The sequence below is a fragment of the Mustela erminea genome, chromosome 14 (assembly GCF_009829155.1).
Source record: "Mustela erminea isolate mMusErm1 chromosome 14, mMusErm1.Pri, whole genome shotgun sequence".
NCBI classification, from domain to species: Eukaryota; Metazoa; Chordata; class Mammalia; order Carnivora; family Mustelidae; genus Mustela; species Mustela erminea.
The window spans coordinates 33,753,386-33,766,660 of NC_045627.1; the positions used below are offsets into that span (position 1 = coordinate 33,753,386).

The following is a 13,275-nucleotide window of genomic DNA, read 5'->3' on the forward strand; positions in this document are numbered from 1 at the left end:
TAGCCACAAAGTGACACATGACATGATCTGACTCACTTTTTAACAGGGGAACAAGGAAGAATGAGAGAGCTAGTTATAAGGCTCTGATATTAATTTTGGTAAGAGATGATGCTGTGAGAAATGGTTGAAGTCTATGGATCTCTATTTGAAGGTGATTTTCTAATAATAGGACATGAGGTTGAAGAGTGAGAAAGTAGTCGAGGATGACACTGAGGTTTGAGGTCTAACTAATCAAAGGTGCTCAGGGAAGGTTTGTTGTTTGTCTGGTTTGTTTGTATTCTCTTGACTTTGAGAAAAAATATTTATCCAGTTATAACCAACCTCATTGCCATGAAAACTCATCCAATTATTGTCTTATTGCCCCATGAGTCTTTGAGGAAACATCTGGTCTTTAAACCTTGTGAAGTTAACTTTGGAATACCATTTTTTCCATTCAAAGAGATACCAATACACCTTACATTTTGAATAATAAATATAGGGTAAGACTTTAGCAAAATAGATATATCAAAACTATTCCATTTCTATGAATTTGGTTCATGATAACTAAGTTTAGCTGTTTTGAAAAATGAATTTTGATCCAGATTTAAGATATAAGCAGTAGCTTTACAATTTAATCCTAATTACAGTAAGTTAAAGTACTTATTTTTATGTGGAAATTTTTGAAAAATCAGATTTTCATATTAATCAAATGGTCTTTTTAATAATTATTTCCATCATATCAAGTATAGATTACCAAATATAAAGAATTAGAATACAATGTATAAATAGCACCAAAATTTAAATGTAATTTAAGTTGCTGGTCAATAATTCACTGTGATTTATTTAGGGCAATAGAGTCAGTGTATTATAATAAAGGAGCACAACCTTTGGAGATAAAATCTTAATTCAAGTTTCTAGTTTTTTTCCAACATTTTAGCATCAGGAACTTGTGTCACTCTGCTTAATCTCTCAATCTAAGTTATCTTTGTTTTTAAATAAAATAAATAAAAATAATGTTACCCCCTCAGGTCACTGAAAAGATTATATTCATATTGCCATTTAATTGGATTCAAATAATTAAGAATTTACTAATTTACTGACATTTGAACCAACACAATGATTTTCTAGTTATTACACAGATATTTATTTAAAATTTAAGTATATATCTTCTATTGCCACTCTACAAACTCATTCTTAGTAAATTGGAAAGCTCTGGTACCTAGGTATTGTGGGGTTTGTTTTTTGTTTTTTTGTTTTTTTTTTTATTCAGTGGTCAGTATGACAACTTTCTTCTGAAGGTAAATACACTTTTAGACCAACATGAATTATTTAACAGCCTGGTAAAGAAGCTTATATTTTCATTTCAAATGTCATTTTGATGGATTTTTAACAAATTTAATAATCTATGTTAAATATGAGATGGGTTAAAGTCTTCATTTTCTGTAAATTTGTATTTCAAACATGTAAGTAGACAGTGTTGAGCTACAGCCAGATTCTTCCCATTGCTCAGTTAAATCTGTTTCATAAACCAAGTCAGCTTCTCTTCCACAGTAAAATAATGAGGTGGGGTCAGTGTGTCCCACTGTCTCCCAACCTCCACAGTAGGTGTCTAATACCCTATAGTGCTTTAGTCAGGCAAGGGGACTCAGAAAATGCCACCTTAATCTTTCAGCACCATAATATGTATTCCTATCCTGAACAAGCCAATCCCTGTTTACATTTAAATAAAAAGGAAGCACAGAAGACCATCCAGCCCACTATTTTAAGATTTCAAGAAATAAAGAATAAATTGTACAACCATTTAAAATATTTTTTGCATGGAATTTCTAGTCACCAAATTATTCCAGAGTTTCAGAAAATATTTTCACATGGATTGTTCCTAAACTGTTTGTACACGGAGACCTAGAGAATCAAAAAAAAAAAAAGTTATAAATCAGCTGTTTCTATAATACCTAATTTGGCATTCAAGATAATTAAAAAATAGGAAGGTCTAATTCTACTCAAGGTGACCCAACAAATGAGAACAAAGGTAGGATCAGATAAGTGTCCTCACCTATACTCCACATGAAGACATATATAGCAAAGCTACACTGAACGCTTTAGGGTTCATTTGGACAATGTGGAATTTTCATATTTCGCTACATCATTATGTTCATAGATTGAGCTATATAACCAAAAACCGTCCCTTTTCAATGTTGATATCTCATTCAATGAAATCAAATTTCACTAGCATCATGGGCATCTTTATTATGTCAGTCCTCATAAATCAAGTATAGTCTCCAGTTAATTTGCCTTGAATAGTTCCTATGAACACAGTGTTTTCTGAGCAGTCAAATGACAGGCATTAAACATTTTAATGATACAAATACTTGTTGGTGGTACAAGTCTTACAAGGTATCCTTCAGAAAACTGCCCTGGGCCCTGAAAAACAGATATTCCAAAACACACACTTCACAGGAGTTTTGTACATGAATAGCATTTCAGAGTTTTCCCAACTTTTTCAAACATCGAATGAATTTAAAATGTCATTATGCTAAGTTTTCCAAAACTTTGTCTTTTTAAAATGGTCTAATTTGGGGGAGGTTATTGATTTTTAAATGATCTGCACATTGCTCATCAAGACATAGATTTCTTTTTGCCAAAGTCCAGAAAGTAATTTGCTCTTATAAAATGATGCTTCTTTTAAAAGAGACATTTGGTCAATATCAATAGGTTATCTAAGAAAATTATATTAACATTAAATAACTGGGATACAGTCATTTTTTATGTCAATCTCCATTAATTTTGATTTTTCAAAGCATTTTAAAAGCACTTCATTGAACATTTTTAAATACCACTAACAATAAATGCAACCATTTCATAGACTCAGTGAAAACAAAATATTTTATCCATCAGTAACATTTGTCAGATCTCTGTGCTCTCTTAACTTGACAAATCATATCACATTTAGATTTTTTTTCTAGTCTCTTCTATGTATAATAGCTAGGATAATCTCAAATATTTTTCTTTCATCAATTCAGATTATTTTATACGGGAGATAATCTCCTCATTCTAGAAAACAAAGCCATCTGTTAACCACTTCTGTTGGCTGTTGGCCCTTATATTTATCCCATCAGTGTTTCTTAGGTCTCCTTTCATTGTATCTCTTGGTAATTGATCTGACCCAGTCTGACTTTAAATACAATCTAAATGCTGTGGACTACAAAGCTCCTGTCTCTAGTCTTTGCTTCTCTTATAAATTCCATATTTGGAAACTCAATTGCATAGTCCCCTACATCTCTGGTGTCTCACTGTTCTCTCAAATAGGACATGTACTAAATTGAACTCTGCAGCTTCGTGTCTGCTATCACCTTCCAACCTCAACACCCACCCCTGGCTTAAGACACTGGCCAGACTGACCTTTTTACAATAACTAGAATATAAGGTTACTTCTCCTTGTTTCCTATCAACCACACTGCATCAACACATCCTTGTATGTCTCCTTAGGCACTTCAACACTTATGATACAGATTTCCGTAGCTTCACCAGATGTTGCCAAATTGCTCTCCAAAGAACCAGTATCAATTTACATTCCAGCCAGCAGTGAATAGAAGTTTCAGTTTCTATACCACCTAGACATTTGGTATTGTCATGCTTTAATTTTTAAGATCTAATGCTTGTGAAATGTAATCTCATTATTGATTTAATTTCTATTTCTCTAATTACTAATGGAGCTGAGAATCTTAATATGCATTTATTTGTTCTTTGGTTTTCCTTTCTGTAAATTGTTTATATTCTTCATATTTTTTACATTAGGTTGTCTGAGGCTTTCTTCTTCTTTCTTCTTTCTTCTCCTCCTCCCCCCCCTCCTCCTCCCCTTTTTCCCTTCCCCCTCCCCCCCACCTCCTCCTTTAAGACTTCATAATACCAAATCCTTTGTCAGTTCTATGTATTACAAATATCTGCTTACAGTTTATGGTTTTTGTTTATGATACCCTTTTATTATACAGCAGATAAAATTCTAATGTATTCATAGTTTATCTTTTCATTTAACACTTGATGCCTTTTTTGCTGAATTATTTTTATCCAATAGTCACAGAAATGTTTTCTTCAATTTTCTTCTCACAGTTTTAAAATTTTGTTGATCGCATCCATCTCTTGTTTATTTTTGTTCCTAGTGTGAACTGGGAACCGAATTTTAATTATTTTTTGTGGGTATCTATCACTTACTAATTAATCCATTCTTCCTACCCATTCCTCAAATTTTAATGTCTCCTCAGCTATATACACCATGGTCCCTGAGTGAGGATTGCTTTTAGGCTCTCTACTCTCTTCAACTTGAGATTTTTCTATCCCCTCACCATTATCATACTGCTTTAATTATTAGAGCTTTTTAACAAGCACTTATATTGACATTTCAGTTATCTATTGCTCCAAAACAAACTGCTCTATAACTTAGTGGATTTTTAAAAATCATTGTTTGTTTGTTTTTTATAATTTTGTTGATAACCACAAAATTCTGCTTCCCATGGTTTCTGCTTGGGTACTGGGACAACAATAAGCTCCAAAATAACTTTATTCTTACAGTTGACATTGTGTGTTAGCTACCAGGTGAAAGCTCAATCAGAAGGTTATCAATCAGAAGCCTTGTTTTTTCTCTCCACATGGTTATTTGAGATTGGGAGACATGAAGAAATGTTTCAAGTTGTAGATATCTTAAGGCCTAGCTTCAGAAATGACTCAAAGTAATCACTGGTTTAATATATTGGTCCAGTAAGTTCTAAAGGACGTAAAATAGACTCTGTCTCTTGATGAGGACAGGGACAATGTCATATTGCTAAGAAAGGAGATGATGTGGTCATCTATAGAACTGCAATCTACTACCTTCTTGCAGGGCAAGTCTTATCTTTTCATTATGCTTCTTTAACATCATTTTGGCATTTTGTCTTCCATCTATCAATGTATGATTTTGGGAATCAACTAGTCAAGCTTAACCAAAAAGAATTTTAATGAGATTTTGAGTAAAATTTCAGATAGCATTCATTCAACAAATGTTTATTGAGTGCCTACTATGTGCCAGACACTGTTCTAGTGCTTCTGACATATAAGTGAACAAAATGAACAAACTGCCTTCTCCTCCTGAGCTTATGTTTCAGATAATTTGGAGAAAACAGACAGCTTTATTACCTTTGGTCTTCTACTCAATGATCACACTTTATTTCTCAAATTTAGTTAGGTTTTCTTTTTATGTCCTTCACCAAAGCTTTATAATTTCTTCTTACAAACTTTACATTCTAACCTGATTTTTCAGCAACTTATGGACTTTTTTTCCTGCTATTTAAAACTAACCTTTTCAAGGGTGAAAGTTTTAGCTGCTTTGCATCTTCTCATACCACCTGGTACATTACCACCTACTGCAGGACAATGTAATTTGTTTAATGAACAACAGATTGAATGAATAAATGAGTAATGAAGTGAGAGTTTAATTTTCCATTTGGAAATCTCAACTGTGCTACCTCAAACTGTCTGAATTAAAACTAAGCTCCCAGAAATGAGCATCATTCATGTAGCAAGTAGACCGCCATCATCATAAACTTAACGGAAAGTCTCCTATATATCAACGCCAGTAAGTAATGTAGAGAAGCAGCATACCCAGTTACTTCAATGATTAAAAGAAAAGAATAAGAGAGAAAATAATTCCCAACATTTATATGGACATTTTAAAAAGTTAAAAATGTGTTTTCTGGGCCTTGGCTAATCACACCATTACTAATAACCTTCAAATTTACTTCTAAATTGGTTCCAGTGAGGAACAAATTAGTTCACTTTATAAATGGAATCAGTATGAGTCTCTTTAAAACAGAAATCCATGAACATTCTTATTTTCAGAACCTCAATTATTATATCTACCATTCTTAATTTTATAAGCTTACTGAACTTCTAAAATTGTGGGGAAAGCAGCCAAAGTAATAATAAAACACCAAATGATACAAAAATAGTGTTAAGTACTGAGGAGACCTAAAATTCATATTTCAATTCTGTACTCTCAAGATGGTTAGATTCTAATACAGTATCACCATCAAAACTGCCATCAAAATGGCTATCAAAATCATAACTATGCCATCATACAGAATTTCCAATCATTTCAAGTTCTGATACATACATAAGAAATATCCTAATGACAATTTTGCTATTTTCAATACTATCTATAGGTCACAACTACAGCCCTTTGTATATGATATTATGAAAAAGTCTTATCAAACACCGGTCCTTTGAGAAGCTCCAGAAATTGTATAAGTGATTTGAAATCTGCAGAATGTTACAACATGAAATGTAAAGCTAAGAAGCCAGAATGGAAAGAGTGGGAAGTATAAGCTCAGCCAACACCAAAACACACCGCCAAGAAGCAAACCTCCACATAGTCTCTCTCTGTCCCTTCTGTGCTAGTATTCCCTAGGTTGTTTTCTTCTTGCTTCAAGTGCATGTTAAATAACTCCCAAATCTAAATCTCTAGCCTAAGATCTGTCACCTGAGCAACAGATCCATGTTTCTAACTTCCCTGAGGTATAACTGCTTGAATGTCACAGAAACACCGCAGTTCAGCAAATCCCAAACCAAACTCGTGATTCCCACCTCCATCCCATCTGCTCCTCCTTTTGTATTTCTTGTCTCGGGGAATAGCATCATCACATACCCAGACCTCTATACCAGAACACTGGGTGTCATTGCAAACCACTTTCTTTCTTATTTCTCAGATCTGATTACCAAGACCTGGGTGATACACAGGATCACCTCCTTTAATGATGTATTGACCAGTTTTCTCTTCTTCATACCCACTGCTCCAGCTTTGGTTCAAGCCCTCATCATCTCCTACATGGACATGGTGGCAATCCCCTAGCTGGACCCCTCACTTCTAGTTTCACCTCCTTTAATCTATTCTCCAAACAGTCTCAAAATGATCTCTTTAAAATACACAGAGAACCAAATCCCCTACCTATTTTTAATACATTTTTAAAGCTGTTGATGTTCTTGCAGGATAAAGTTCAAGTCCTCATCAGAATCTCCAGGGTCCTCTGGGTCATGAGTCTTACCTGTATCTCTAGATTTCTCATTATATCCTGGTTCTCTCCTGAACCTGCTACCCCTCCATGTCAGACTACCAGGACTCACTGATTCACAGTTTTGCTCACACTGCTCCTTCTGCTTAGATGATCTTCTCCCCATCTTTAACCTAATGAACTCATACTCATTCTCAAGGTCTAATGCAAGTATCATTGCCTCTAAAAATCTTCCTAAAATCTCTATGTGAAATTATATACTCCCATATTTTTCCTAAATATGAGAACTAATATTTATGAAATACCATGTGCTGGACATTCTGCTTAGCAGTTTACTACATGATTTTATCATTGTACCCTGTAGATAAACTTAAAAACTTCTTTAACATTACCTTACTACTACTATACCCTACAAGTAAATTTCTAAATAAATTCAAGATGCTTTATTTTACCTACTTATTTATATATTGTATTTTTTTCTGGTACCCTGAAAACTTAGAGCTGAACTATGTTTTATCTTATTATCCATTACCTAAAATCCTCTATTGCACAAATAGGTCTCAAAACTCTGTTGATAAATGGGGTAAAATGGCTCTAAGGAGATTGGTATAATAGGTACAACTTCAGTGACCTTGTACCTACTTAGAGATTCTCTAATATAACTGGAGATGTTATCAGAAACATTTTCTTATTTAAAAATGCATCCTGAATCAAAGCAATTATCTACCTAACTTGCTAACTGTACAACAAAGGAAAAAGAGTAAGATTGCCATTCATGATATGAATCTTGAAGATAAGCTAATTTAATAATGCATATTTGTATTAATCAATTATGCATTTATCTGAGCTTATGCAGATTTTCTGCTTGTTCAACTTATTGGAGGAAAATGTTTTCGAAGGGCACACTTAAAAGTTCTGTCAAACGTAGCATTTCAAAATTTTATCCTACAATGATATTATTAAACAGTAATTTTTAACAACTCTATTTTAGTTAACACCTATAAACATTCAACAATATGCCAACTGTAAGTCTGTGATCCAGTTTTGTGATTGTTACTGGCTTGTGACATGAAATCAAGAGATTTAATATATCTTAGATTAAATGTAAAAGACAATAAAGAATAAGCCAGTCATGTAGCTTTCTGACAGCAGGGAGTTGTAGATCTGTTGATATTAATACTAACAGAGTCAGAACTTCCAAAAACATTTAAATGTGGTGGCAAAAAAAGTGTAGAAAAATTTGCATATGAAACAGCCCCTTCTTCCTCACTTAGTGTACTAATGTTTGGCAAAATAACCCTTTGTTTTATTTCAACATTTAGAGGGGTCTAATTTTCCATGGTTGTGACAAGGATAAATTGCCCCATGTCATTCATAGGCTGAGATCATATAAAACAAATATAACAGATACAATCCAACAAGGAGGTACTGGTGTTTTTTGCCAAATAACCATAAATATTATCTAGTTTGTAAAGATGTATTTAGCTTTATTAAATTATTTCAACTAGATTTATTTTTAAGCCAGCACTTAAAGCACAATATAACCTCCCTCAGCAACCAAAAAACTAAATAAAATTTTCTGAAGCATATCCAGAATATTTTAAACCAAATTCCTGTCTGCTCATAATGCATCTATAAAACCTTTAGATGCCTGCCGTTTAAATAAATAAATGTTTATTTATGTAATTATAAACTTCTTATATGTTGTTTTCACTGAATTCAGTGTTTTGGATGTTCTTCCTTCCCTATTTGGAAACCATCTCCCTATTTTTGGCATTCTTTCCTAGACAAGCTTGCTATCTGGATACCTCTTTAAATAATTTTATACCTCCTGCCATCATAACAGTCTGTTAGATAAACCCTCCCCAAGCAGGGGCAGTCCCCAAGTTTGCTGCTATATCCTACTCTTTTCCTAGTGGACTGACCAATACTCAAACACCAAAGCCAGAATCCTGCAGTCATCCATTCCATTAGGACCTCACACCCATAATTGGTCATTAGGACCTATTGATTCTTTCTTCTGAATATATTGTAAATCTATCATTCTTCCTCAGGTTCACTACCACTGCCTCATCATCCATCACTTCGATTATTGCAGTGATTTTTTTTTAATTGGCTTCCCTGCTCCTTAGCATCAGCTTCATCCCCCATCCTACTTCATGCCTAACTATAATTTTATTTTTAAAATGAAATGGATAATGCCATTTCCTACCTACATTTTTCATTGCTGACAATAACTTATAGGACGCCAGCCAAATTCCTGAATGTGGCATACCAGCATGACCGTTAGGTATCTCACCAGACATGTTTCACCATCTTCCCACATACTTCCATGCTGCAATTCTCTTACTACAGGCAGAAATAAGTGCCTCTTTACTGTGTGTTATATGAACATATATGTTGTTTCAGTACCAGTGTCAAGAAAAATAAAATTAAAATTTTTAAAAATTAAAAATAGAAGACAGAAGAATATTTTTAAAGCATAAAGTAGTGCAAATATAGCACAAAATAAAAATATAGAAATAACATACATTAATATTCAGAGGGAATAAATTTGATAGTTAAAGGACTGGAACAAAAAAGTTCTACAAAACACTTAAAAAATGATTCAGCTGGAGAAAACGGTAATTCCAAATTCATAAATAAATAGTAACATTACATCAAGTGTACACACTAGAATGAAGAGGATTAGAAAGAACAATTGTCAGAGATCAACAGTAGTTGGAGACTTCAGTACACTCCTCTCAGTAACAAACTGATCAGGCAGCAAAAGGAATGAGCAAATTTTAGAAGATTTAAACAGCACAATTATAAAAACTCGGTGCAATGGACATATGTAGAACCCTACACTCAACAATTAGAGAACACACATTCTACTCAAGTACAGCACGAACTTCAAAACCAAATGTATGTTATGCCACAAAGTGAGTCTCAACTAGTACCAAAAAAAAAAAAAAAATCAATATCATACAGAAATTTTCCATTAAAATAAGACATTTTAGTTAGAAATATAAGGTTTAAGACTTTAGCTATGGCAAACTGAAATATGGGGCAGATGTTTAAAAACTGAAACACTACAGAAATACAGGAAACTCTAGTTTTTAATTAGAATTAGAGTTTTAATGAGAATTAAAGGTATTTACAGTTCCTCTTTAGTTTATCACTTTCAAATGAGGATTTGCATCTGAATATTTCATTAATCAAAATTTTTATTTTTTCAAGAATGTCAATATTATATTATGCTTTCAAATTTCTCAGTTGAAAGACTGATGACTGAATTATACTGTAGATTGATAAATGAAATAATCACACAATTAAATGTGCACAGGAAGCTGAACTTGTCGCTGGCCTTGTGGCTAACATTTCAAGGGAAAATTTAGGACTTCTGAAAAATAATATATAATGGAGATATTTGGATAGTTGAACATCAAATAATTAAATTAATATCATAAATTTACACTAAATTCACAGAAAAGGTGGTTGTTGCTGGCTAGTATAGAATATGATTAGGCAATAAAATCCATTTATCTAGCTTCAATCACTGTTGCCTTTCTTATCTGACTATAGAGGTGATCAGACAGCATTCCTTGTAGGTCATAAAAGAAATCCTATTAAATGTCAACCCATAAATGGTGCACCTGGAAAACATAAAAACTGGATCTAGGTTAGTTTAAGATGAAATGGGCCTTAACTTAGATAGAAAATGGAAATGCATAGCATATATTTCATAAGTCTTCATGCAAAAGATATTGGCATGTCACTGTATTTTATCATTTTAGCCTAGTTGAATTTAATACCACTGAAAAAGAGATGATTTGACCATCAATTTTTCAGATTTGTATCGTAATACTGGTTTTATTTTCCTGAAGTCTTTCTTTCTCTAGTAACAGAAAGCTATTCAGAAATGGTAATTAAAAGGCATTGAAGGTCATCTGATTTGTTGTATTGGCTTTAGATCAGTGACTAGATTTTACCATTCACTGCTCTGTCAGCTTTAATACAAAGCATGGATTTATCTTACTAACAGTTCAGTTTGTGGGATAGCTGTTTTTTACAATTAAAACTACTGAAGCTTTAATATACATGGAAATTAACATGATAGCATTCTCTCCACATTTCTAATAACCCTGAAAGGCCGTAAAATGGGAATATATACAGATGACTACAGCTTGTTTCTGAGGACAGTTTTTAAGATTGTTATATGATCTTAAGAGAAACATCTATATGAATCTTAAGTTACTGAGTGCTACGGAATTAAGACTATTTGGAACAGATTTACAAAAACACTCGTACATAAATAATTGCTTAGGGATTGAAGTAGGAAAGGGCTCATCATACTCTTGCTGACGGAATGGACAAGACTGCTGATTGAGTAGAGTGGAGGAAGAATTGGCATTAGAAGGTTAATTGCGAGAGAAATGAAGCTGATCTGCTCAGTGAGATGTTGATTGCTACCTAGTTAGTTCTATAAGAGAAAACATCCACTTACACAAAATCTTCCACTTAATTGAGTTTAAGCCCAGTTCAGTAATCAAAGAATTATGAAGAGCTACAAAGGAATGTTAAAGATCACCTACTTCAACCCTTGTACCTATAAAGAAACCAGAAAGTTATATAATTTATCAAAGAAATACAAATCAAATCTGTTGCCTCCTATTACAGGGTTCTTTCCATTTGAATTAAACTGAATTAGATGTGTGGATTCAATAGAAGCAATCTTTCTGTAAAGTCAATTAGTATGAATACTGCCCCCCTCCCCGCCAACCCCCAATCTGACAATTACAATAAAATTCTCTGGGGAATGCATTATGAAGAATAGAATAGAATGCCAGGGCAATTCTGTTAAGGCTAAGGCAATCTGAGAATTTAATTTTGGTATGTCTGGCCAAAGTCAATTACTCATGCACAGGGGCTGGAAAGTGACCAAGGGCTGACTCTGCAGCTTTCAAACTCTTCCACTGAATTAAAAAAATAAAATAAAATAAATGGGGAGAGGAGGTAGGGAAAGAACAGGGCAAGAAAGGAATATAAACTATATAAATTAATAGCTAAATAGTGAAATAGTGAATACTGGGCTATAAATTAACTTTAAGAATGCTAGGTACTTATGGAAATTTACCTAAAATCAAAAGAAGATGGAGTAGCATCACATTGTACATGTCAAATAACATACAATCTTTGTCAGTTTTACCTCAATAAGGCTGAAAATTTTAAAATACAAAATGCATTTAAATCTTTTACATTTTTTGTTAAAAAAGAAAATGAAATAGAAATAAGAGAGGGATGTGAGGACAGAAAGGCGGGAAAATGAGTATGAAAGCAATAAACAGATTTGGATAAACTTTAGAGAAGTCTGAACTTTTTCACTAACTTGAAGTGGTATTTTCTTATCAAAAGGAAAAACTCTCTAATGTGTAATAGCTTTATAACATTACAAATGGACAAATTTAGCATTTAATATTCGAAAAGAACCATTTTATAAGGGAAGCTACCACAGAATTCCTCTAGAGAGTGGATCCTAGTTGTATTTATATGATTTACAAAAATGTGATTTATATATATAGCCTGTCAGGAACACATGCAGGACACCAAAAGGTATATCTGTATTATTTTAAAGTGTGTGAATGCAAAGGTGGACTCGTTTTTGGTTTTTTGTTTTTGGGTTTGTTTGGGATTTTTTTAAGAATTTTCAAGTGTTGCCACCAATGTCTCTAAGCTATATCTCTTTTTCCTTATACTTATTCTTATCACCATCACTGAGAATCTCAGGAAAGCTGTTCATTCCTATAGCCACATTTTCTATCACCAGGAATGTCTCTTTCAATCAGGGCTTCCCTGTGGCTGGGAAATGAGATTGAAGAAGCAAAGGGTACAGAAATGGGTGCTGGTCTTGGAGCCTGAAGATCTAGTTCTGAGATGGTCACTACCTAGTTGAGTGATCATACTCTGGCCAGGTGATCTCTTAAGAGAAGCCCAATTTCTTCTTGTAAAAAATGAGAAGGCTGGGTTAAATGATCTTTAAGCTCTCTGACAACTTGAAATGGAGTTGATCAATTACTTCTTCTTTTTTGAATTTTCCTCACACTGCCTTCTATAGTTGGAGAGGTAGCTTTTGCAAAGCAATGAGCAATTTAATAGTTGAATAGGTAGCTTTTGAAAAGCAATGAGCAATTCTTTCTCATCTATAATATTATTCTTATATGTCAAACTTTTCTAGCCTTTGTCAAAGAACCCAGTAGACAAATAACTTCAAAAAGCA

The 13,275-nt window shown here is 33.3% G+C and overlaps 2 protein-coding genes across 5 annotated transcripts in view; one reads left to right on the plus strand and one right to left on the minus strand.

Annotated features, from left to right (window-relative positions):
- Positions 1-13,275, minus strand: part of CTNNA3 (catenin alpha 3) — a 1,797,739-nt gene that overhangs the window by 1,081,934 nt on the left and 702,530 nt on the right. Inside the window, exon 8 of one of the 4 annotated variants that reach the window (XM_032312384.1) lies at positions 1,359-1,881. The exons of the other annotated variants lie outside the window; for them this stretch is intronic. Coding sequence (XP_032168275.1) covers positions 1,831-1,881 — 51 coding nt within the window. The 3' untranslated portion in view covers positions 1,359-1,830. Of the gene's footprint in view, positions 1-1,358; positions 1,882-13,275 lie in introns of those variants that run through there. 4 annotated transcript variants of the gene reach the window in all.
- LRRTM3 (leucine rich repeat transmembrane neuronal 3) overlaps positions 1-13,275 on the plus strand; it is a 166,233-nt gene that overhangs the window by 54,138 nt on the left and 98,820 nt on the right. The window lies entirely within an intron of this gene.